The following is a 26,971-nucleotide window of genomic DNA, read 5'->3' on the forward strand; positions in this document are numbered from 1 at the left end:
ACCTACTATTTACATAGTTGTATAGACTTAAAAGTCCTCCCATGTCCGCTGACTTATTTACCGTACTGAGTTTGTAAACACTAAAAAATAATCATCTAACCACTAGGTTATCGACCTGATACTGTACTACTTGGTATGATTACTGTCGATATTTGTATCAATTCACCTACTTTGTTTACATTCACAGCTCTAACTTGCGGTTGCCATATCTTCCTGCGTAGTGTAACCGGAGATGATATTTGTAAGAAACTTAGTTTATTGGCCGCCATGAAGTCTATTATTGCTGACTTGCACTGTGGAGGGATGTTAGCCGCTAGCAAGGACGCTTCTTTGCGTTGAGACAGCTACAATGTGTTATCAACATGCATTAACAATACGAAAGCGCTACCGTCGGCCAAATTGATATCATTTATATCATATATGGTCTATACTGTGCAATCAGAACACTTATAAATGATTACACGTGCAAAAAAAAAAGCACATGACAACAATCAGTCAAGAAACTTGTATGATTTAAAATTAGGAATGCTTCAGTCAGGGTTTAATGCTGTCTATACTGATACCAATCAAATTTGTGAACTGTGAATGTTTTAATGTATGTATGGTGAGTGCTATTGCCAGTTTTACAATATCAATACAATATCTAAACTGGTTCCTTATTCTCTTTATGACTTACAATTGTTTGAACAAGACAAAGTCAATAATATACAATAACAAAACAAACCAATTTTCAAATTATTCCTGTGTCGAGGGACATTTTCCCTGAGTTTGTAAACAATAAAAATAAAAATATCGACCTAATCACTCTTAATATCGATCCTATACTGATATTACTCTTGATATCAACACTACCAATGTATGGATGGACCGCCCTTTCTTTTGGTGGACATCTGGTTGCTAAAACAACAAAGGTGCTCCTAAGATGAAGTTAGATCATCCTCTCCCTAAATGTGTGTAACATTTCCTCCAGTGATAATAATACTTGTAATGTACTTTATTTTCCACAATGGAGGTGATGGTTATTAACTTATTAACCGCCTGTCAGCTGGTGGACTCAAAATAAATAAGGTATCCGCTAGAAGATCGTGTAATTTTTCTTAGTATCTGCCGATACTGATCATTGGTATATCAATTGGCGCAACCCTGTTTTAAATATAACCTAAAATAGAGACAAAACATTGCTAATAAAATTTGGTATCGGGATTTTATTTTCTATCAGAAAAAAAAAACATTTTAAAAGTTGTACTGGCCCCCGAAATAAGTTTTGGTAGCAAATAAATACAAACACAAAAAAAAAAAATACTATATATTTGGTGGATATTTTTTTGTATCATGACATGTTTTCAATGCCAATATTCATGTTTTAGTACACTGTTATTATTTTAGTGTCTTTTACAGGCTTTCCCTTTTCACAAGTCAAATCACTGCCATTAATTTGAAACCGTAAAAAAGAGAAGTGCATGTAAAAAAGGAAAAGTTGTCAATAAAGACCTGTGAAACACACAAAAACAATAACCATGTACAACAATATGAAGATTGGCATTGTTATCATATAATGATACACAAAATGTTCCACCAAAAACATTGTATTTTTTCCAGTGTTTGTAGTTACTTGTTGCCAAAACTTGTTTTGGTGACAACGCAAATTTTCAACAATATCGTTTTTTTGGGGGTTACCAAATCTTACTGGCTGTATTTTGTCTCCATAACCTTACACATTAATAAGGTAACGTTATAAGAGGTTTTTGAAACATTTTATGATCATCTCATAAAATTTCTCCTAACAGACGATTTGTATTAGTTGATCCTAAGCTGACTTTGTTTTTTTCCGTTTTGTTAAACCTACCAGGTGAAATCTAGAGCAAGAAGGACATTATCTTGACTTCTTCCATATCCTCATCTCATGGCGTCTCCACATGATGGTGAATTAGTTTTCTGTGACATGAATACAACACTTTGGACCTCCACAAGGAGGACATACACACCTGTTGTTGCAGTAAAGTGAGGATGTCCTCTACATCGTTGTTCTCCAGGTTCTCCTGGGAGTGGACCTCCCACAGAGGTGGCTCATCAGGGTATTTTTCCACATAGGTGAACTTTAAAGTTGCTTCCACAGCTGCAATGTAAAAGAGCAAGCTGTCAATCATGCCTTCAACCTTCCATTCAGCTTTTAATCAGAGAGAATTTAAGTAACTTCTACCAAACTTGTTCATAGTGAGGTTGGAAATATTTAAAAAAGTTAAGGTTAAGTACCACTGATAGTCACACACACACTAGGTGTGGTAAAATTAACCTCTGCATTTGACCAATCCCCTTGCTCCACACCCTGGGAGGTGAGGGGAGCAATGAGCAGCAGCGACACCTGCGCTCGAGAATCATTTTTGGTGATTTAACCCCCAATTCCAACCCTTGATGCTGAGTCCCTAGCAGGGAAGTAATGGGTCCAATTTTTATAGTCTTAGGTTTGCCTCTTTTTAAGTTTTATTCCAAAAACATTGTCCTGGTATATATTGTACAACATCTGAAGTACACATTTCTAGAAAAAAAAAACAGTGAACTTGTATTTTCAGAATATCTGGGAAGGTTTTTCCTCTGCCCAAAATAGTCATTACAGAAACATAGCACTCATTTATGAATATACAGTGGGGCAAAATAGTATTTAGTCAGCCACCGATTGTGCAAGTTCTCCCACTTAGAATGATGACAGAGGTCTGTAATTTTCATCATAGGTACACTCCAACTGTGAGAGACAGAATGTGAAAAAAAATCCAGGAATTTTAAAGAATTTATTCGTAAATTATGGTGGAAAATAAGTATTTGGTCAACCATTCAAAGCTCTCACTGATGGAAGGAGGTTTTGGCTCAAAATCTCACGATACATGGCCCCATTCATTCTTTCCTTAACACGGATCAATTGTCCTGTCCCCTTAGCAGAAAAACAGCCCCAAAGCATGAATTTTTCACCCTCATGTTTCACAGTATGTATGGTGTTCTTGGGATGCAACTCAGTATTCTTCTTCCTCCAAACACGACGAGTTGAGTTTATACCAAAACGTTCTATATTGGTTTCATCTGACCACATGACATTCTCCCAATTCTCTGCTGTATCATCCATGTATCCATTTTGGTATAAACTCAACTCGTCGTGTTTGGAGGAAGAAGAATACTGAGTTGCATCCCAAGAACACCATACCTACTGTGAAGCATGGGGGTGGAAACATCATGCTTTGGGGCTGTTTTTCTGCTAAGGGGACAGGACGATTGATCCGTGTTGAGAAAAGAATGAATGGGGCCATGTATCGTGAGGTTTTGAGCCAAAACCTCCTTCCATCAGATTCTGTCTCTCACAGTTGAAGTGTACCTATGATGAAAATTACAGACCTCTGTCATCATTTTAAGTGGGAGAACTTGCACAATCCGTGGCTGACTAAATACTTTTTTGCCCCACTGTACAACATTGTGTTAACCTGTTAATATTATGCCTACCTCTGTTGTGTAAAGAATATGTTCAAAAATAATGGAGCTTTTTCGCAATTAATTCAATAATTTTTTTACAAATGTCTTTTATAACATTCTACAAAATCAATGTAATGTAAAATATATAACACTCATCAGACTGATTTCAGTTACTGATTTAGAAAATTGAACATTTAACCAATCTGTATCATATTTTAGTGGACGACTCCATATACTTTCTTTTTTTGCAAACTTGTGCTGAGTTGACAGTAAAAAAAAGAAGAAAGACATTTACTGTGACATACAGCAGAATACTCACTGTCACCATTTTCGTCCGCGTCTGATGTTACAGTGATAGTGAAGCTGATAGGATCCTCTGAAAACACTGCAATCACACAGGAACACATTTTCATAAAATATAGCAAATACATATACACACATACTAGGGGTGTGGGAAAAAATCGATTCGAATTTGAATCGCGATTCTCACATTGTGCGATTCAGAATCGACTCTCATTTTTTAAAAATCGATTTTAATTTTTTGGGATTTTTTTTTTTTTTTCAATCCAACAAAACAATACACAGCAATACCATAACAATGCAATCCAATTCCAAAACCAGACCTGACCCAGCAACACTCAGAACTGCAATAAACAGAGCAATTGAGAGGAGACAAACACGACACAGAACAAACCAAAAGTAGTGAAACAAAAATGAATATTATCAATATTAGTTATAATTCCGGCATAGCAGTGATTAAAAATCCCTCATTGAAATTATCATTAGACATTTATATATAAAAAAAGAACAATAGTGTCACAGTGGCTTACACTTGCATTGCATCTCATAAGCTTGACAACACACAGTGTCCAATATTTTCACAAAGATAAAAAAGGTCATATTTTTGGTTCGTTTAATAGTTAAAACAAATTTACATTATTGCAATCATCAGTTGATAAAACATTGTCCTTTACAATTATAAAAGGTTTTTACAAAAATCTACCACTCCGCTAGCATGTCAGCAGACTGGGGTAGATCCTGCTGAAATCTTATGTATTGAATGAACAGAGAATCCTTTTGAATCGGGAAAAAAATCGTTTTTGAATCTAGAATCGTGTTGAATTGATGATGGGAAATATGCAAAACACTATCCATGTTTGGCGAATTTTAGCTACTTGATATTTCTGATTGAGGTCTTTAAGGAGGTCGTCGGGGAAGTAAACAAGGTAGAAGTTGAACTTTCACATACTCTTAAAATCCATTTATAATGGGTATTAATTATATATCACTTGTTTTAATATGTTTATTTTACTGTCACCTGAAGATGTACTTCAACTTTTTTTAAGAATAGAGACATCGTTCAATCCCGCAATGTTGACTTTCCCAGCAGCCTTTTTATGAACTGTGAAGAATGTATGAAAGAGTTGTAGTAAACATATCAATAAACTAAAAGCCTAAAGGCCTACTGAAACCCACTACTACCGACCACGCAGTCTGATAGTTTATATATCAATGATGAAATATTAACATTGCAACACATGCCAATACGGCCTTTTTAGTTTACTAAATTGCAATTTTAAATTTCTTGCGAAGTATCCTGTTGAAAACGTCGCGGTATGATGACGGGTGCGTTTGACGTCTCGGGTTGTAGCGGACCTTTTTTTCCAGTCCGATCCAAGCTATAAGTAGTCAGCTTTAATCGCATAATTACACAGTATTCTGGACATCTGTGTTGCTGAATCTTTTGCAATTTGTTCAATTAATAATAAAGAAGTCAACAAAGAAAGATGTAGGTGGGAAGCGGTGTATTGCAGCTGCCTTTAGTCACACAAACACAGCCGATGTTTCTGTGTTTAAAATTCCCGAAGGTGAAGCTTTACTATGGAACAGAGCGATCAAGCGAACATGGTTCCCAACCACATGTAAACCGGCAGGTTTCGGTGAGAAAATTGTGGTAATAAGTCGGCTCTTACTGCAGTTATGAGCGGAGCTTGCGTCCTTCTGCAGCTGCTGCGGAGTATTACCTCCTCCCACCGGAGACACTGGCGGCCACAACACCCCTCCGACTTTCAGGTACCATATAATCTCACTAAAACATTAGTAACACAATAAGCAGATAAGGGATTTTCCAGAATTATCATAGTAAATGTGTCTAATAACATCTGAATCGCTCCCACTGTCCTTCCCTAGAGGGGGGGGGGGGGCCACATCTGAGGTCCTCTCCAAGGTTTCTCATAGTCAGCATTGTCACTGGCGTCCCACTGGATGTGAATTCTCCCTGCCCACTGGTTGTGAGTTTTCCTTGCCCTTTTGTGGGTTCTTCCGAGGATGTTGTAGTCGCAATGATTTGTGCAGTCCTTTGAGACATTTGTGATTTGGGGCTATATAAATAAACATTGATTGATTGCCTTTTTTTTCTTTCTAGTCCTTCACTCTCACTATCCTCATTCACAAATCTTTCATCCTCGCTCAAATTAATGGGGAAATTATCACTTTCTCGGTCCGAATCGCCCTAGCTGCTGGTGGCTATTATTGTAAACAATGTGCGGATGTGAGGAGCTCTACAACCCGTGACGTCACGCGCACATCATCTTCTACTTCCGGTACAGGCAAGGCTTTTTTATTAGCGAGCTAAAGTTGCAAACTTTATCGTCGATGTTCTCTATTAAATCATTTCAGCAAAAATATGGCAATATCGCGAAATGATCGAGTACGACACATAGAATGGACCTGCCATCCCAGTTTAAATAAGAAACTCTAATTTCAGTAGGTCATTAATGCACCAGCATGTCACTTACTTCAATTGTAGCGCTGCGACAGTGACAAAAACACTTATTAAAGGAATGATTAAATGAATGATAGCAAGTCTTAAAAGCAGTAGAGTTCTATTTTGTCTACAACGTGAACAAGCCGAGCTAGCTTATTTTGCCATAGCTAGCTAAGCAAACGTTAGCATTTCTTCCCACGTCCTTCCTTCTGCTTCAATTCCTACCTGTATAAGAGTCCGGGTATATTGACTCTATTGCTTCTAATTCATTCCTCTGCTCTTCAGCGTAGTCTGTCATGTTTGTGGAGCTGCAAGTTATCTAAAAGACATCACAATATTCGAGATATCGTCAAGGCGTGTTGTTGCGACGATCGATTCTATCTAGCTCTGTTTATTTTGTCTGATACTACTCACTTTATTTTGGATGATTTATTTGAATTTAGATGCTTCACGTAGGCTTGTAACAGCAGATATAACTAAATAATTCAATATCTTCATCTATTATTCATTAATATTATTCGGTATTCGCTCTGACGGTAACGCAATTGGTTTTCTGTTATCTGCTATTTCTGTCTGAAATACATTTTTTTCGCTTCACTAACTTTATTGAACATACAACAGAACCTTATTGACATGACGTCATCGTCAAGCGACAACCTTTTTTTCTTTTTCTTTCTTTTCCCTGGTGGTTTTTTTTGGTTTGTTTTTTCCTTTTTTTATTGAATGACAAATATACATCTATGATGACGCGTATAATGACGCGTACGCGTGACGTCACGGGGTGTAGCGGACATGTTCTTCCAGCACCGATTACGGCTGAAAGTTGTCTGCTTTAATCGCATAATCACACAGTATTCTGGACATCTGTGTTGCTGAATCTTTTGCAATTTGTTCAATTAATAATGGAGACTACAAAAAAAGAAAGCTGTTGGTGGAAAGCGGTGTATTGCGGCCAGCTGTAGCAACACAAACACAGCCGGTGTTTCTTTGTTTACATTCCCTAAAGATGATGGTGAAGCTTTAACATGGAACAGAGCGGTCAAGCGAACATGGTTCTCTACCACATGTCAACCGGAAAGTTTCGGCGAGAAAATTGTGATGATACGTCGGCTCTCACCGTAGACATGAGCGGAGCTTGTGTCGTTCCTCCTGCAGCTGTCAAAGAGGCAGCTGCAACTCTATTGCCTCCTCCGTGGCTTCCCTCAGAAACACTGGCGGTCACCACATCCGTGGCCACATCCCTCCAACTTTCAGGTACGACTATATAATCTCACTAAAACACTAGTAGCACAATAAGCAGATAAGGGATTTTCCAGAATTATCATAGTAAATGTGTCTAATAACATCTGAATTGCTCCCACTGCCCTCTCTCTCTTTTTTTTTTTCTTGTCCTTCAATCTCATTATCCTCATCCACGAATCTTTCATCCTCGCTCAAATTAATGGGGAAATCGTCGCTTTCTTGGTCCGAATCGCTCTCGCTGCTGGTGGCCATGATTGTAAACAATGTGAGGAGTTCTACAACCCGTGACGTCACGCGCACATCGTCTGCTACTTCCGGTACAGGCAAGGCTTTTTTATTAGCGACCAAAAGTTGCGAACTCTATCGTGGATGTTCTCTTCTAAATCCTTACAACAAAAATATGGCAATATCTTGAAATGATCAAGTAATGTAGTAATTTTGTGAGTTTATTAAAATTTGCTTTATCAAATTTAGATTTGAGGGGGCAAGACATTTATTTAAGGGGGCTCTGCCCCCTCTTGCCCCTGCGTAGAGCCGGCCATGTTTGGGGCTGTTTTTCTGCTAAGGGGACAGGACGATTGATCCGTGTTAAGGAAAGAATGAATGGGGCCATGTATCGTGAGATTTTGAGCCAAAACCTCCTTCCATCAGTGAGAGATTTGAATGGTTTACCAAATACTTGTTTTCCACCATCATTTACAAATAAATAATTTAAAATTCCTACAATGTGAATTCCTGGATTTTTTCCCCCACATTCTGTCTCTCACAGTTGAAGTGTACCTATGATGAAAATTACAGACCTCTGTCATCATTTTCAGTGGGAGAACTTGCACAATCGGTGGCTGACTAAATTCTTTTTTGCCCCACTGTATCACAAAAAAATAAGAGTTGTAGAAATTAATGGAAACTCAAGACAGCCAGCACATTATGTTCTTTACAAGTGTCTGTACACTTTTGATCGCAACTGTATTTATTATATATATATATATATATATATATATATATATATATATATATATATATATATAGGCCAGCGATGAGGAAGGTCAGCGAGCATTTTTCCCAGTACCGCCAGTGACATACTTTACATCGTTTGTCTAGCGGGAAAAGGGCCGCCTTGTCCAGGAGAAAATAAATAGAAGTATATCCACACAAGCAATAATTATTCAAACAACGTTTGTGTGTGTAAAAACGATCGGAAAACTATCCGCTTACTTAAAGGCCTACTGAAACCCACTACTACCGACCACACAGTCTGATAGTTTATATATCAATGATGAAATATTAACATTGCAACACATGTCAATACCGCCAGTTTAGTTTACAATATTGCAATTTAAAATTTCCCGCGGAGTTTCTTGTTGAAAACGTCGCGGAATGATGATGTGTACGCGTGACGTCACAGACTGTCAGGAAATATTAGCGCTGCACGACTCGCGGCTAAAAGTCTTCTCTTTTCATCGCGCAATTAAACACCATTCTGGACATCTGTGTTGCTGAATCTTTTGCAATTTGTTCAATTAATAATGGAGAAGTCAAAGTAGAAAGATGGAGGTGGGAAGCTTTAGCCTTTAGCCACACAAACACACGGTGATTCCTTGTTTAAAATTCCCGGAGGTGAAGCTTTACTATGGATCAGAGCGGTCAAGTGAACATGGATCCCGACCACATGTCAAGCAGCAGGTTTTGGTGAGAAAATTGTGGTAAAAAGTCGCCCCTTATCAGAGATCTGTGGATTTTGCGCCGTCCTTGTATCTGCAGTGACTTCCCTCAGAGACTGGCGTCAAGACACCCGTGGACACACCCCTCTGACTATCAGGTACTAATTAATCTCACTAAAACACCAGCAACACAATAGAAAGATAAGGGATTTCCCAGAATTATCCTAGTAAATGTGTCTAAAAACATCTGAATCTGTCCCAATGCAATCGCCTTTTTTTTTTTTTTACTTTATTAATTAAAAAAAAAAAATTCTAGTCTTTCGCTATCAATATCATCATCCACAAATCTTTCATCCTCGCTCAAATTAATGGGGAAATTGTCGTTTTCTCGGTCTGAATAGCTCTTGCTGCTGGAGGCTCCCATTATAAACAATGTGAGAACGTGAGGAGCCCTCACACGGGTGACGTCATCGTCTGCTACTTCCGGTACAGGCAAGGCTTTTTTATCAGCACCAAAAGTTGCGAACTTAATCGTCGATGTTCTCTACTAAATCCTTTCAGCAAAAATATGGCAATATCGCGAAATGATCAAGTATGACACATAGAATGGACCTGCTATCCCCGTTTAAATAAGAAAATCTCATTTCAGTAGGCCTTTGACAATCTAATTGGTTGTAGCAGGCAGGGAACAAGCCGGGTAGATAAGTCTGGATATGTCATCCACTTTAGTCAGCGAGATTCTTCCAAAGATGGATAAGTCCCGCCATGAATTGAGTAACGTGGACTTAAACAAGTTGAAAAACTTATTCGGGTGTTACCATTTAGTGGTCAATTGTACGGAATATGTACTGAACTGTGCAATTTACTAATAAAAGTATCAATCAATCAATCGCTGGATTGATTGGATTGATCAATTCGGTTTTCAAAGTTGAACTTATCAGCTCTGATCTTGTTTTGACACATAGGAATGTCTAATTATGTCACCTCATCTTTCACTTTGATATTGTGCAATGTTGTGCTTGGACAATCATGCAAGGTGAGTATTTCACACTTGTCCGTGTTTAAGTCCAGAAGCTTTAGAAAACAGATCAAAAGCTTGTAGGGCCAAAGGGATTTGATGATTTTTTTTTTTTTATTACTTCCTGTTTACTTCAAGAAGCTTAAACAACAGCGATACTGTGTTGGGGTTCCTTAATGAAATAATATTTTCGGGGCACAATTCATAGACAATATATCCTGAAGGAGTTTACAAAAGTTGAGCTAAGGAAAATAAGGACAAGATGTATTACATAACCAATTCCTCCCAAACTTAAATACATACAATTTTTAAAATTATTAATGGACTATACCCATCAATGGATTTTTTTGAAACTAAAATTTAACATGGGCTTCACGGTGGCAGAGGGGTTAGTGCGTCTGCCTCACAATAAGAAGTTCCTGCTGTCCTGGGTTCGAATCCAGGCTCGGGATCTTTCTGTGTGGAGTTTGCATGTTCTCCCCGTGAATGCGTGGGTTCCCTCCGGGTACTCCGGCTTCCTCCCACTTCCAAAGACATGCACCTGGGGATAGGTTGATTGGCAACACTAAATTGGCCCTAGTGTGTGAATGTGAGTGTGAATGTTGTCTGTCTATCTGTGTTGGCCCTGCGATGAGGTGGCGACTTGTCCAGGGTTTACCCCGCCTTCCGCCCGATTGTAGCTGAGATAGGCACCAGCGCCCCCCGCGACCCCAAAAGGGAATAAGGGGTAGAAAATGGATGGATGGAAAATTTAACATGAAGGTTGACGGATGTTATATCTGTGGAGCTGCAGAGGATGTCAACCATCTGTTTGTGGAATGTGAGAGTGTACATGTGTTTTGGGAGGAGATCAGAAATTGGCTAAGAGAGACAAGGGTGTGGAGATGTCCCCATTCACAATAAAATATATCAAATTTGGTATAATAATCAATGTTTTGTCAACATTATTATGCTGGAAGCAACATTTTCTATACATAAATGTCAATTTCTGAAAGTAAAAAAACCTATATTTTATAATTGGCTTAATGGTTTTGAATTATTAATTGCCCTGAGATCGGTAGGTTGTGAGTTCAAACCCCGGCCGATACAAATGGTACCCATTACCTCCCTGCTCGGCACTCAGCATCAAGGGTTGGAATTTTGGGTTAAACCACCAAAATGATTCTGGGGCGCGGCCACCGCTACTGCTCACTGCTCCCCTCACCTCTGGAACAAGAGGATGGGTCGAATGCAGAGAATAAGTTTGCCACACCTAGTGTGTGTGGGACAATCATTGATACTTTAACTTTTACTTAAAGGCCTACTGAAATGAGATTTTCTTATTTAAACGGGGATAGCAGGTCCATTCTATGTGTCGTACTTGATCATTTCGCGATATTGCCATATTTTTGCTGAAAGGATTTAGTAGAGAATATCGATGATAAAGTTCGCAACTGGAGAAAAGCCCTGCCTCTACCGGAAGTCGCAGACGATGACGTCACACGTGTGGGGGCTCCTCACATATTCACTTTTTTTTTAATGGGAGCCTCCAACAAAAAGTGCTATTCGGACCGAGAAAACGACAATTCCCCCATTAATTTGAGTGAGGATGAAAGATTTGTGTTTGAGGATATTGATAGCGACGGACTAGAAAAAAAACATAAAAACAAAACGAATGCAATCGCGTTGCATTGAGACGGATTCATATGTTTTTAGAGACATTTACTAGGATAATTGTGGGAAATCCCATCCATCCATCCATCCATCATCTTCCGCTTATCCGAGGTCGGGTCGCGGGGGCAACAGCCTAAGCAGGGAAGCCCAGACTTCCCTCTCTCCAGCCACTTCGTCTAGCTCTTCCCGGGGAATCCCGAGGCGTTCCCAGGCCAGCCGGGAGACGTAGTCTTACCAACGTGTCCTGGGTCTTCCCCGTGGCCTCCTACCAGCTGGACGTGCCCTAAACACCTCCCTAGGGAGGCATTCGGGTGGCATCCTGACCAGATGCCCGAACCACCTCATCTGGCTCCTCTCGATGTGAAGGAGCAGCGGCTTTACTTTGAGTTCCTCCCGGATGACAGAGCTTCTCACCCTATCTCTAAGGGAGAGCCCCGCCACACGGCGGAGGGAACTCATTTCGGCCGCTTTTACCCGTGATCTTATCCTTTCGGTCATGACCCAAAGCTCATGACCATAGGTGAGGATGGGAACGTAGATTGACCGGTAAATTGAGAGCTTTGCCTTCCGGCTCAGCTCCTTCTTCACCACAACGGATCGGTACAACGTCCGCATTACTGAAGACGCCGCACCGATCCGCCTGTCGATCTCACGATCCACTCTTCCCCCACTCGTGAACAAGACTCCTAGGTACTTGAACTCCTCCACTTGGGGCAGGGTCTCCTCCCCAACCCGGAGATGGCATTCCACCCTTTTCCGGGCGAGAACCATGGACTCGGACTTGGAGGTGCTGATTCTCATTCCGGTCGCTTCACACTCGGCTGCGAACCGATCCAGTGAGAGCTGAAGATCCCGGCCAGATGAAGCCATCTGGGAAATCCCGTATCATTCAATTGTTTTGTTAGTGTTTTAGTAAGTTTAACAGTACCTGATAGTCGGAAGTGTACGTCCACGGCCGGGTGTTGACGCGCAGAGACTCGGGGAAGTCGACGGCAGCTGTACGGGAGGCGCAAGCTCAGCTGATATCCGGTAAGTGGCGACTTTTTAACCACAATTTTCTCACCCAAACCTGCTGGTTGACAAGTGGTCGGGATCCATGTCCGCGCTGATCCATAGTAAAGTTTCACCTCCATGAATTTTAAACAAGGAATCACCGTGTGTTTGTGTGGCTAAAGGCTAAAGCTTCCCAACTCCATCTTTCTACTGTGACTTCTCCAATATTAATTGAACAAATTGCAAAAGATTCAGCAATACAGATCTCCAAAATACTGTGTAATTATGCCGTTAAAGCAGACGACTTTTAGCTGTGTGTGTGTGTGCAGCGCTCATATTCATAACGTACCCGTCATCATTACGCGACGTTTTCAAGAAAAAAGTCCCGGGAAATTTAAAATTGCAATTTAGTAAACTAAAAAGGCCGTATTGGCATGTGTTGCAATGTTAATAGTTCATCATTGATATATAAACTATCAGACTGTGTGGTGGGTAGTAGTGGGTTTCAGTAAAAAATCTTGAAAAATGGTCAAAAAGCACAAAAGCCCTTAATTTGATATCTTCATTGAAAAAATTTAAAGTGATTGAAATTAGCCCTTTTTTTTGGTCTTGTTGAATGTTGTATTTTTATCATATGTTTTATTATTATTTCTAATACTCAATGTGTATGTGCTTTTATTTTCTTTCCTTGACATGTTTTGTTAAATTCATAATTTACTCAACCTGATGGATGTGTAAAATTGTTGAATATATTGTAAGTGCCTTGACTTTTATGTACGTTGTGGGTATATATTTGTTGTTTAATACAAATAAAAGTACAAATTAAACTCTGTAGGTGTCCCTCATTAAAAAAACAAATGTATAACATAGACAAATAGTCCAAAAAAAGCAGACTAAATCCAACAATTACCTACATTTAAGCTACTAGAAAAATGTTTTGTTTCAAATCATAACTGTATACGTTTGGTCTTTCTACTTCTTGTATGTAATTGTTTCTTTCCATGTTTGTCTTCTGCTACTATACCTGTTCTGATAACATTCCATTGGTATTTTGCTTGTTGAATATTGTATTTTTGTTTCATAAAGTACATGTTAAAAGTGCAAAAAACACTTTAATTTAACAATAATTAAAAACAAAAGTAGAAAAAAAACATACATAATATTCCACAGGTGCGATCTTGCAGAACAAGAGTCATACAATCCCGAATAATAATGTCATTCATTGTACAATTGTCATTACTATTCAAAAAAAAAAAAAAAAAAAAAAAATAGAAACCTGAATCCATCTTGTATGAAATTATGAAATTTAATACATTTTAGGTTCAGGATTGGTTTAAATTAACAAATCCGTTCATTATGTATTTTCAAGGAAGAAAATAACCCCACAAAAAATATTGTATTATTTTGGAAGATTAATTAAATTTTTTTTAGTTCAGCACCAACTATTATTTTTGGTGATTTCTATGTTTTTGTCTTTGCCATTTGCGGCCCCAACAAATAAAATTAATACACAATAAAATTAAGCGTGAAATATACTTTCACTAAACACGTCATTAATCTGATTAAATTTAAAAAATAATTTAAAAGATAAATTTAAACTACCTTGAACATGGAAAAATAGCATTTCCTGCCTGTCCCCACTTCCTAAAATTAGATGACTTTATGATGAGCATCCTTCAGAAATCCTGCGGTTTTTGCCTGGTTGTGTTAGTCATTATTCCAGTTATACTTGAATACTTGTATTGGGTTTTTTTTTCTTCAAAAACAGACAAAAATAGTTCAATTGTACACTTAAGCGGTATCCCTGGGTTTTAACTCAGTCCTGTTTCTGTAAACCAGGGGTGCCCACACTTTTTCTGCAGGCGAGCTACTTTTCAATTGACCAACCTTCATTTACCTCATTTATATATATCATTTATATTTATTTATTTATGAAAGAGACATTTTTGTAAACAAGTTAAATGTGTTTAATGATAATACAAGCATGTGTAACACATATAGATGTCTTTCTTTCACAAAGACAAGAATATAAGTTGGTGTATTACCTGATGCTGATGACTTGCATTGATTGGAATCAGACAGTAATGATGATAACGCCCACATTTTCAAATGGAGGAGAAAAAAAGTTGTCCTTTCTGTACAATACCACATGAAAGTGGTTGGTTTTTGGCATCTAATTCATCCAGCTTCCATACACTTTACAAGAAAAACATTGGCGGCAAATTCCGTAGCTTGCTTGATTGACATTCACGGCACCCGAGGGTCTTGTGAGATGACGCTGGCTGCTGCCAGTTCATTATTATGAAAAAATGACAGAGAGGAAGGCGAGAAACACTTTTTATTTCAACAGACTTTCGCGCCGTCCCTTCCGTCAAAACTCTAAAGGCCGACTGCACATTTCCTATCTTCACAATAAAAGCCCTGCTTCATGCTGCCTGCGCTAACAAAATAAGAGTCTCGGAAAGCTGGCGTGCACATCACTTGTGCACGCCAGCTTTCTGAGGGATCGCTTGTGCACGCCAGTTTTTCGAGACTCTGTATGTAGTTAGCGCAGGCAGCATGAAGCAGGGTTTTTATTGTGAAGATAGGAAATGTGCAGTCGGCCTTTAGAGTTTTGACGGAAGGTACGGCGCGAGAGTCTGTTGAAATAAAAAGTGTTTCTCGCCTTCCTCTCGGTCATATTTTCATAATAATGATCTTGCAGCAGCCAGCGTCATCTCACAAGACCCTCCGGTACCGTGAATGTCATTTAAGTGACGTCTTGGTGAAGATTGATGATCACTAATTTTTAGGTCTATTTTTTTTAAAAGCCTGGCTCGAGATCGACTGACACACCCCCCGCGGTCGACTGGTAGCTTGCGATCGACGTAATGGGCACCCCTGCTGTAAACTATAACCCCATCTGAAAAATGTCGACTACTAATGTCGATACCACTCATTTTCTTTCCAATCCGATACCAAGCCCAATTCTGGCTGGTATCGGCGGAAGCGATTCGACACCGATACTTTTTGCAAGTATACCAAACGTGTCTGCTAAAATTTAAAAAGTTGTGTGTTTTCAAATAAATACATATTTATTATATAATACACTTGGTCACTTATTACATAACGTTTTGTATTTAAATGTATATATTATCTGTTTTTAGTCTATTTTTTATATTTTTTTGTATCGAAAAATATCGAAATGCCCTTCCATATTTGACCTTTCAGTATGCGGCCCTCGGTGGAATATTTGCGGCAATATTAGAAGCTCTCAAAATATACTTAAAACAAAAAACAAAGTTTAGTTAGTTAATTAGAAAATAAAATAATACTAAAAATCACAACAACAATCACACACATTTTTAAACGTGTAACTGAACATTAATATTTTTGTACAGGAGGAGTTTTCCTATTATGATTATTATATGTTATTATTACATGGGAAAAAACAACAGTAAAAATGTTTGAAAAGAGCCAACATATCAGTATATAATGAGAAAAAGCTGAAATATTCTAATAATGAAACATTCTTTGGGAAATAAAAAAAATATCAATATGGTCACTTGCATACTTTGACTTTTCAGTACACGGCCCTTGGTGGAAAAAGTTTAGAGTATTGGCCGATACAGGTATTGATCCAACACGATATCGGCATTATTGAAACATACATTTATTATTTAGTGGTGTGGAATGTTAGAAAAGGTTCGATGAAGTGAAATGAGTTGAACACCATTGAGTTGACTGATGAACATTATCACATCATTCATTCAGAAAATATAAATAAGGACAAATAAAGATAGAATACTATTAACCGCAACATGTAAGTGTAAAAAAAAACAATATTATGATTTGTACATTTTCAGAATGTGCTTCTTCTATTTTTAAACACAGAAAACAATCTGAAGGTGTCTTTATTTTTAAGTTATCGTGCAGTCCGGCCCACTTGGGAGTAGATTTTTCTCCATGTGGCCCCCGATCTAAAATGAGTTTGACACCCCTGTCCTAAACGCACCTGTAGATGTTTGACCAGATTAAATACTAAATGTTTCATGTCCACTTAGCAAGTTCTAGTTAGTGCAAGCTGATTATTATTGAAGGTAGTGTAAATTAGGAGCTAAGTTTAGTGGCATCAACAGGTGGTGCAACAATAGAGTGTTTTTTTAAATTCCTGGAACAGTTTCACCAGTCTGCGCTTCTATTCACTGGTGGACTTTACTTCATTTCCATCCCACGCTCCAAATCCAGGACGGGTCTCTTTTCAGGCGGGAAGTCCGGATCCGTCCTCTCCACATAGTTATGCAGGGTGCTGTAGTATTGTTCGCTCCTGGAGAAGGTGTAGAGCTCCGAGATCTGCTCCCAGGCCTTGTGGTTCGGGAAGGGGAACGGCTCAGGGTTCTTGTTGTCGAAGAAACTGCTGAGATTTCTTTCCGCCAGTTTGGAGGCATAGTCCGTAGTGTAGGCGTCAAAGTGCTCTTTTTCTTTCTCCATGTATCGCTTCCAGAAGGTGCGCTGCAGGAAGCTGACTTTGGAGCGGCAGTTGGTGTAGCAGGTACCCAAAAGGCCGACTGTGGCGGCGATAATGATGATGAACCAGCCCAGGATCTGCAGGGAGAAACAATAGGAAGCGGTGCTTAGGCTTGTAGTATCTGCTATTATACGACATTACATATTTTTCCCAGGGCATCACGGTGGAAGAGGGGTTAGTGCAGGGATAGGGAACCTATGGCTCTAGAGCCAGATGTGGTTCTTTTGATGACTGCACCTGGCTCTCAGATAAATCTTAGGTGACATTACTTAACACGATAAGTAATGAATAATTCCGCTGGTAATAACAGTGTTAAAAATAACGTTCAAAATATAATACATTCTCATGCATTTTAATCCATCCATACGTTTTCTACCGCACCTGCTCAACAAGTATTTTATTAATTATTGGTTTGCTTAAAAACAACAATATTATTAAAAGATGCGAGACTTAATATACTCTAAGAATGTTGGTCTTACTTATAAATGTACGTATTTAGTTGTATTCATTGTTAAAAAAAATATTATATGGCTCTCATGGAAATACTTTTTAAAATATTTGGCTTTCATGGCTCTCTCAGCCAAAAAGGTTCCCGACCCCTGGGTTAGTGCATCAGTTCAGTTAAAAGCTAAATTTATAAAAAATAATAATATATTTTTTTTATATATTTTATTGTGTATATATATATATATATATATATATATGTATATATATATATGTGTATATATATATATATATATATATATATATATATATATATATAAACATATACATATATATATGTATGTATGTATGTATGTATATACATACACATATACATATACATATATATATACATGCGCATATATATACACACATATATATATGTATATACATACACATATACATACATATGTATACATATATATATGTATATATATACACATATATGTGTGTATATATAAATATATGTCTATGTATATGTGTATCTATATCCATATACAGTATGTCTGTGTGTGTCCGTATATGTATATGTATATATTTATATATATGTATATATATGGGCCTGCGATGAGGTGGCGACTTGTCCAGGGTGTAGCCCACCTTCCGCCCGATTGTAGCTGAGATAGGCACCAGCGCCCCCCGTGACCCCAAAGGGAATATATATATATATATATATATATATATATATATATATATATATATATATATATATGTATATATATATATGTATAATATATATATGTGTATATATATATATATATATATATATATGTATATATATATATATATACACATATATATATATATACATATATATATATATATATATATATATATATATATACATATATATATATTAAATATGTAAAAACTAATCTTTATGAATTTTTTACAATAATTTTTTTAACTGAACTAATAGTTAATTGGATATTATGTGCGTGTGAAAGTTGGACTCTTACCTTGTTTACTTCAGTGTGGACCTCCTTAAAGTTTTGTAATCCATCAGAAATATCAAGAAGCTAAAATGCAAGGATAAGTGTGGTGTTTTGCATTTTTCCCATCATGCATTGCAGGGGATTTAAATGTGTGTAATTCTGAATTATGTGTTTCGTGTGGATATTTTTTTAATAACATCCACAAAGTGTAGCCAGCAGCTTGTGTTATGCGTGACCATGTCTGTTGACATTTGTGATAGATTAGTTGTGCCGTGAGTAGGAGAGATTGTTTGGATGGGGTCATATGTAAAAATTTCACACTTCCATGTGCGATTCATGGTTAATAATCTGAATCTATGAAAGTGCCCGCAAGTTGGTGACAAACATGCATCAACTTTCAGATAATTATCAGTAAGTCGGAGGCTGCACTTGGCCAGCGGGCCAAAGTAGGGACACCCCTGTTTATTACATGGTTTTGATCATGTCAACTTCTGTACTGTGAACCAAACAAATTAAGATGACGTCATTTGGGTCTAAAAGAGCTGGCTGTCTGGCATCATTTGGCTTAATCTCCTACAGGTTCCTGCTGGACCTGACGTGACGCTCGTCTTTGTTCAGCGATCATCATTGACCCTACACACACCCACGCCGCCCTTAAATAAATAAATGGGTTGTACTTGTATAGCGCTTTTCTACCTTCAAGGTACTCAAAGCGCTTTGACACTACTTCCACATTTACCCATTCACACACACATTCACACACTGATGGAGGGAGCTGCCATGCAAGGCGCCAACCAGCACCCATCAGGAGCAAGGGTGAAGTATCTTGCTCAGGACACAACGGACGTGACGAGGTTGGTACTAGGTGGGAATTGAACCAGGGACGCTCGGGTTGCGCATGGCCACTCTCCCCACTGCGCCACGCCGTCCTTCTGGCCGGGAAAAGTTGGGGAGACCATCGGCGCACCACAGGCTGAATCCTAATGATCACTATTACGTTTCTGCCCTTGGCCCTCAGTTTTGCACCTTCACATTGAGCAAGTGTTGTCCCAATGCTTCTGTAAAGTTAGAGGAAGGTCTAAGTGCCAAGAAGTGTATAGACCAGGGGTCACCAACCTTTTTGAAACCAAGAGCTACTTCTTGGGTACTGATTAATGCCAAGGGCTACCAGTTTGATACACAAATAGCCAATTTGCTCAATTTCAATATATATATATATATATATATATATATATATATATATATATATATATATATATATATATATATATATATATATATATATATATATATATATATATATATATATATATATCAAAAAAGGGATATTTATGTCTGTCATTCCTTCGTGCATTTTTTTTCCCTTTTACGGAAGGTTTTTTGTAGAGAATAAATGATGAAAAAACATGGCATAGCTCGGTTGGTAGAGCAGCCGTGCCAGCAACTTGAGGGTTGCAGGTTCGATTCCCGCTTCCGCCATCCCAGTCACTGCCGTTGTGTCCTTGGGCAAGACACTTTACCCACCTGCTCCCAGTGCCACACACACTGGTTTAAATGTAACTTAGATAATGGGTTTCACTGTGTAAAGCGCTTTGAGTCACTAGAGAAAAGCGCTATATAAATATAATTCACTTCACTTCACTTAATTGAACGGTTTAAAAGAGGAGAAAACAGGAAACAAAATGCAAATTACATTTTGAAACATAGTTTATCTTCAATTTCGACTCTTTAAAATTCAAAATTCAACCGAAAAAAAGAAGAGAAAAGCTAGCTAATTCCTAGCTAATTCGAATCTTTTTGAAAAAATGAAAAAAAAAATGATGGAACATCTTTAGTAATTTTTCCTAATTAAGATTAATTTTAGAATTTTGATGACATGTTTTAATTAGGTTAAAAACCAATCTGCACTTTGTTAGAATATATAACAAATTGGACCAATCTATATTTCTGACAAAGAGAAATCATTATTTCTTCTATATTTCCGGAATTATTTTTTTTTTTTAAGAAATTCAAAAGACTTTGAAATAAGATTTAAATTTGATTCTAAAGATTTTCTAGATTTGCCAGAAATATTTTTTTGAATTTTAATAATAAAAAGTTTGAAGAAATATTTCACAAATATTCTTCGTCGAAAAAACAGAAGCTAAATTGAATAATTAAATTAAAATGTATTTATTATTCTTTACAATTAAAAAAATTAATTTACTTGAACATTGATTTAAATTGTCAGGAAAGAAGAGGAAGGAATTTAAAAGGTAAAAAGGTATATGTGTTTAAAAATCCTAAAATCATTTTTAAGGTTGTATTTTTTCTCTAAAATTGTCTGTCTGAAAGTTATAAGAAGCAAAGTAAAAAAATAAATGAATTTATTTAAACAAGTGAAGACCACGTCTTTAAAATATTTTTTTATTTCCAAATTCTATTTGAGTTTTGTCTCTCTTAGAATTAAAAATGTCGAGCAAAGCAAGACCAGCTTGCTAGGAAATAAATACAATTTTAAAAATAGAGGCAGCTCACTGGTAAGTGCTGCTATTTGAGCTATTTTTAGAACAGGCCAGCTGGCTACTCATCTGGTCCTTACGGGCTACCTGGTGCCCGCGGGCACCGTGTTGGTGACTCCTGGTATAGACCTTGCAGATATATTATCAATGATTGTGGGTTGTCCCAGTACAACCTTTTATCTTCCGATACATTACCGATATTGAATCGATACGATGTCTACAGGAATCATAACTACTTTTATTATTTTGTAGAGTGTAAAACGTGAAAAACTTTGATCAAGTGAAATGAGTTTAACAGAGAACAATGGAATATTTAAAAAAACACTAACCTATTTATTATTAACCCTCTTTTGCTGTCTTTAAGTTGAAGTGGAGTAGTAATGTTTTTTTCTGGGTGACACATAGTGGTCACAATATTTCATGAGCCTTGAAGACTTTGTATGTGTAAGTAATATACAATTATAATTATTTGATACTTGTTTGTATTGACAAATGTGATGTTTTATCGTCCAGTGATTATTACCTATGTCTAGCTTGTGTGCTATTATGTGCTTAGCCGTTGTGTAGCTGCTAGCTTGCCTATAACCTACTGCCATATATAGCCTCAGATGGCAGTAGTGTATAGACTACAGTCTGTTACCAAGCCAGAAAGTAGTCTTTGCCATGAAGCTGGATGTGTCAGTAATGTTGTACCCTACAAAGCGTTTATAATGTAAGTATTGTAAGTATCACACACCAGCTGTTTGATTGCAACGTTCACATTAGTTGTAGTTTTCATTATCAAATTCGGGGGTTTTGAAACCGCCATGGTTAATTGGCAATGCTAATCGATAGCAGGTAAATGGTACAGCCAATGTAAATTAGCATCCAGCTAATACATTTTGTAAAATGGAGTCTTGTTTTACGTTTAAACATTTTCAATCAGGCTCGCTTGTTTTGTTGGCATGGACAACGACAACATTGTTTAGAGGCAGCCTGGCTAAGTCAGCTCTAAGTGCTGCTTGAGTGATTGTTTCCTAGCCAAGTGTTGGAGCCGGTGAAGATTCTTCAATCGGACATGACGTCACGCGCAACAAAAGTATCGAAATATGGCACCTTTTAATTTTACGTGAATTGATACTTGGTCGTTCTGTGGGAATCCTGTCAGTACCTATAAAAGTACCATATTCAGTACCCATCCCTACATGCAGTACATACTGTTAGTCTGCAGCTTTAAAATAGGAATATGTTGTTTGCTAAAAGCACATTCCCGCTTTTCATGTTTGCTTTGTCCGACAATATTTGGATATTTTTCGGAAATTCCAGACTATAAGTTTGTACTCTTTTCCTACACTTTGAACCCTGCGGCTTACAAACCGGTGCGGCTACTTCGTGGATTTTTCTTCGCTAACGGCCAACATGTTTTGTGTTTAATACTTTTCATTAAACACAAGCAGAGACACTGAAATTGTTTGTTATGGTTTGTGCTATGGCGCCAACTTTTGGACGAGTTTGCTCACTGCAGGAGTTGTGGTTTAAAAATGTACTTAGTGTTTTAATGCCTTTAAGTGAAAGTACAACTGTAGTGTTTCTGCTCGTATTGATTCTTCTTTCATCACTCCAAGCAACGTTTCAAAGTTTTAGGATATAACTAAAACAATTAGTTGTGGGTTGAAAATGTACTTACTATTTTAATGGGGTGGCATGGCGTAGTAGGTAGAGCGGCCGTGCCAGAAACCCGAGGGTTGCCGGTTCGCTTCCCACCTATTGACATCCAAATCGCTGCCGTTGTGTCCTTGTGCAAGACACTTCACCCTTGCCCCCGGTGCCACTCACACTGGTGAATGAATGATGAATGAATGATTGGTGGTTGTCAGAGGGGCCGTAGGCGCAAACTGGCAGCCATGCCTCCGTCAGTCTACCCCACGGCAGCTGTGGCTACAGATGTAGCTTACCACCACCAGGTGTGAATGAATGATGGGTTCCCACTTCTCTGTGAGCGCTTTGAGTATCTAACAATAGAAAAGTGCGACATAAATTGAATCCATTATTATTATTATTATTATAAGGCCTTTAACTGGAAGTACAACCGTAGTGTTTCTACTCGTATGGATTCTTCCTTCATCACTCCAAGAAACGTTTCTAAGTTTTAGGATATAACTAAAACAATTGTTTTTTACTAAACCGTCCCTTGTGTGATGTCTGTAGGAGTGCTTTCATGCATATTTGTACGTGCTATCGTAATGTAATCAAGCTAGTGTCGTTAGCACAAGGTAATATGCTAAACATTTACAAGTGTCTTACAATGGCATTCTTTTTGTACTGTGTAAGTTTCTCAAATTCCCCAGTAAATTCACCAAAACGTCACTGTGGCTTTATTGAGTCGGTGTAGCTGATTGGAGAGCTAGCTTGCGCAGCTAGTGGGTCCATGACGATGACTTCTGTTTTGTTTGATCAGCCGTTTTACTGCCGTGTTACAGACACCGTTGGGAAACAATTAAGGTATGTAAATAGAATAGAATAGAGTTTTATTGTCATTATTACAGTGAACAGGTTCACAGAACAACAAATTTGGACCAGATCCCCTAAGGTGCACAATAATTTTGTAATGAAAATAGTAAAAAAAAAAAAAAAAATATATATATATATATATATATATATAAAAGAAGATGTATATCTTTATATATGTACATATATCCACACACAGGCATATATACATTGCTTGCTTATGGTTGTCCATCGAGTCCGATGACGACATATATCCATACATATGCATATATATATATGGCCCTGCGATGAGGTGGCGACTTGTCTAGAGTGTACACCGCCTTGCGCCCGATTGTAGCTGAGATAGGCACCAGCGCCCCCTGCGACCCCAAAAGGGAATAAGCGGATGGATGGATGCATATATATATATATATATATATATATATATATCTTGATTGGATTATCCAGAGAATAGTGCTCGATACCGTGGTAGAGCGCAAGACTACTTCATCTCTACAGAACTGTTTCATGAGGGGTTCCCTCAATCAATCTCCTGATGATTGAGGGAACCCCTCATGAAACAGTTCTGTAGAGATGAAGTAGTCTTGTGATTTTTCCCACACCTACATATGTATATATATATATATATATATATATATATATATATATATATATATATATATATATATATATATATATATATATATATATATATATATATATATATATATATATATATACATATATATATACACATATAACATTATTGCACATTATAGTCCAAAAAAATAAATAAATAAATAAAAAGACATGACACACGAGGACATGATGGACACATTGTGCTCACTCAGTGCCTGTTTAATGCTACTAAAACAAATATTTATTAAATATTTATCTGTAAATAACTAATTTCACAATGATTTATCTGCGGCTTATAGTCCGGTGTGGCTAATGTGCGGAAAAACATGTTTTCTAAAATTTTGTTGGTGCAGTTTATATACCGGTGCGCTCTGTAGTCCGGAATATATTTGGTAAAAAAATCAATTTTTGAAAAAATCCTTTATTTATTTTCCTATTGTTGACGTCCATTTTTGCTGTACAGCTAAGTAAGTAATACAAACATGTATTAAAGCTGTTGAATCGGTAATCATAGAATTGGCAACCAAAGTTTTCGAAAAAGTATTGATTATGAATCCAGAATCGTTTTGAATCAAGAATCGATTCCGAATTGAATCGTTACACCCAAGAATTGAATCGAACCGTGTGGGCCCCAAAGAGTCGTTGCTCAAATGGTAATTATGATGTTTTTATGTTTTATCAAATGTCAGATTGTGTTTTTTAATCCAAGTTAGATATTGGATTTTATTTTTAATACAATATTTTTCTGTCATTACATCTTTTTTTGACAATGAAGACATTTATTTTTAACGCCAAAACGTAGAGTTCTGCCTCCATGCACTTCTGAGTTGCAAGGTGGGGCTTGTTATGTCTTGTCAGAAAGTGTTTTCCTGCGTGTTTTGCCGGTACAGGTCTAAGTCAGACCGACGTGTGATAGGAAGTCATAGATCAGGGAACCATTCCTTACCTGGGATTGTGCCCTGAACATCAGCAGTAGATCCATGCGCTCATCAGCAGATAACTTGGACCTGCCACAGGGTACTCGGGCCAGCTCTTCTCGACACTTCATGGTTTTGTTTTTGCAGAACAGATCCACCACCAGGTTTTCATCGCGGCCGCTGACGGCGCACTCGTAAAAGGTCCCGTTGAGCAGAGCCACGGAGAGCCACATCAAAGGAGCCACGCAAGCCCCCGTGAAGATGCTCGTGAACACTCTGAAGCACCCAAAGCAGTTTCCACGCGGGCAGAGCTTCATGGGATTGAGGCAGCACCCCGTGTAAAGCCTCCACAGCCTGGTGTTGAAGAACAGACCCAAGACCAGCAGCACAACGGCGGGGCCGAGCAGGAACGTGAGCCCGTAGGCAAAATTCTGGTCGTGGTTGCAGGGGCATTGAAAGGAGACCATGGAGAAGATCCGCTCCCCGCCTATTGTCAGGAGAGCCATAAAACTGTAGCCAATGGTGGCTTTCTGGTTCATGAGGAAACGCAGGACAGTTTGGAATTTATCCATTGTGGGATTTTGGTACAGTCCACAAGTAAGAAGTCAGAAAAGAAATGGCAGCAGAAAGAAAAGTGGTCTATCTAGCTGAAGACAGCTGAAGACAAAAGCAGTGCCCCTCCCTTTGGCTGGAGCGGCCCCCTTCAGACTCCTCCTTCGGTCCTTCTGCCGCTCCACCCGCTCTTCCATTCTCAACACAGCTCATCTGTTATTTTACACATTCACACTCTTCCTGTACTTTGTGTAACTTTACCCGCCCGGAAGAGCAAAAATCCTGCGAATCCTGTTTTGCAGATTACTGTGTTGACTGTAATCGAATTGGAAGCCTGAGACTGACAGGCGTCGCCAGCGAGGCATCGTGCACAACAAGCACTTAGTGCAACGTTTCCCTGAAGAAACATAGCATTGTTCCACAGGGAGACACAGTCAGCAGACGGGAGAATCCCGTCTCCTCACACGACTCAGGCTGAGTGTTTTACTGGAGACGCAACGCAGCTCATGTGAAACACGAACAAGATTTGTGCAATGGTAGAATCCCTGATGGGTCCTGGTCTCACATGCACTGGAGTGGAAAACCCTGAAACGTGGACCTTCCCTGACTAATCTGGCCTGGCTCATATTCAATCAATCAATCAATCAATGTTTACTTATATAGCCCTAAATCACTAGTGTCTCAAAGGGCTGCACAAACCACTACGACATCCTCGGTAGGCCCACATAAGGGCAAGGAAAACTCACACCCAGTGGGACATCGGTGACAATAATGACCCAGTGGGACGTCGGTGACAATGATGACTATGAGAACCTTGAAGAGGAGGAAAGAAATGGATGTCGAGCGGGTCTAACATGATACTGTGAAAGTTCAATCCATAATGGATCCAACACAGTCGCGAGAGTCCAGTCCAAAGCGGATCCAAAACAGCAGCGAGAGTCCCGTTCACAGCGGAGCCAGCAGGAAACCATCCCAAGCGGAGGCGGATCAGCAGCGCAGAGATGTCCCCAGCCAATACACAGGCGAGCAGTACATGGCCACCGGATCGGACCGGACTCCCTCCACGTCCTGCCCGTTAAATACGCGTGGTGGTCAAGCGAGCTCTGATTTCAAGGCGTACTAGACGAAATTTAGCCTTTCTCCAAGCAAAAATGCCCCATGCTTGCGTTGTCTTAGGTCAG

At 38.4% G+C, this 26,971-nt stretch overlaps 4 protein-coding genes across 7 annotated transcripts in view; 1 reads left to right on the forward strand and 3 right to left on the reverse strand.

The window, feature by feature from the left end:
- rwdd1 (RWD domain containing 1) overlaps positions 1-6,619 on the reverse strand; it is a 12,639-nt gene extending 6,020 nt beyond the window's left edge. The window contains exons 1-3 of one of the 2 annotated variants that reach the window (XM_061882300.1): positions 6,449-6,619; positions 3,776-3,841; positions 1,986-2,116 (exon numbers count right to left, since the gene is read on the reverse strand). In XM_061882300.1, coding sequence (XP_061738284.1) covers positions 1,986-2,116; positions 3,776-3,841; positions 6,449-6,521 — 270 coding nt within the window. In that variant the 5' untranslated portion in view covers positions 6,522-6,619. Of the gene's footprint in view, positions 1-1,985; positions 2,117-3,775; positions 3,842-5,429; positions 5,551-6,448 lie in introns of those variants that run through there. The other variant, XM_061882301.1, reaches the window with a different exon arrangement.
- kpna5 (karyopherin alpha 5 (importin alpha 6)) overlaps positions 1-12,986 on the reverse strand; it is an 89,415-nt gene extending 76,429 nt beyond the window's left edge. Inside the window, exons 1-2 of one of the 3 annotated variants that reach the window (XM_061882316.1) lie at positions 12,861-12,986; positions 12,726-12,793 (exon numbers count right to left, since the gene is read on the reverse strand). In XM_061882316.1, coding sequence (XP_061738300.1) covers positions 12,726-12,793; positions 12,861-12,895 — 103 coding nt within the window. In that variant the 5' untranslated portion in view covers positions 12,896-12,986. Of the gene's footprint in view, positions 1-12,725; positions 12,794-12,860 lie in introns of those variants that run through there. The other 2 variants (XM_061882314.1, XM_061882313.1) reach the window with 2 other exon arrangements.
- A 3,436-nt stretch (positions 12,987-16,422) lies between these two features.
- Positions 16,423-26,008, reverse strand: LOC133539939 (calcium homeostasis modulator protein 5-like). Its single transcript, XM_061882317.1, has 2 exons — positions 25,268-26,008; positions 16,423-17,374 (listed from the first exon to the last, which is right to left on the reverse strand). The coding sequence occupies exons 1-2, from the start codon at positions 25,808-25,810 to the stop codon at positions 16,985-16,987; spliced, it is 933 nt and encodes a 310-aa protein (XP_061738301.1). The 5' UTR covers positions 25,811-26,008; the 3' UTR covers positions 16,423-16,984.
- The window catches only part of cnot10 (CCR4-NOT transcription complex, subunit 10), a 40,772-nt gene continuing 39,003 nt past the window's right edge, over positions 25,203-26,971 (forward strand). Inside the window, exon 1 of the mRNA XM_061882305.1 lies at positions 25,203-26,812. Coding sequence (XP_061738289.1) covers positions 26,671-26,812 — 142 coding nt within the window. The 5' untranslated portion in view covers positions 25,203-26,670. The remainder of the gene's footprint in view (positions 26,813-26,971) is intronic.

This window comes from Nerophis ophidion, linkage group LG21 (genome assembly GCF_033978795.1).
Source record: "Nerophis ophidion isolate RoL-2023_Sa linkage group LG21, RoL_Noph_v1.0, whole genome shotgun sequence".
NCBI lineage: Eukaryota > Metazoa > Chordata > Actinopteri > Syngnathiformes > Syngnathidae > Nerophis > Nerophis ophidion.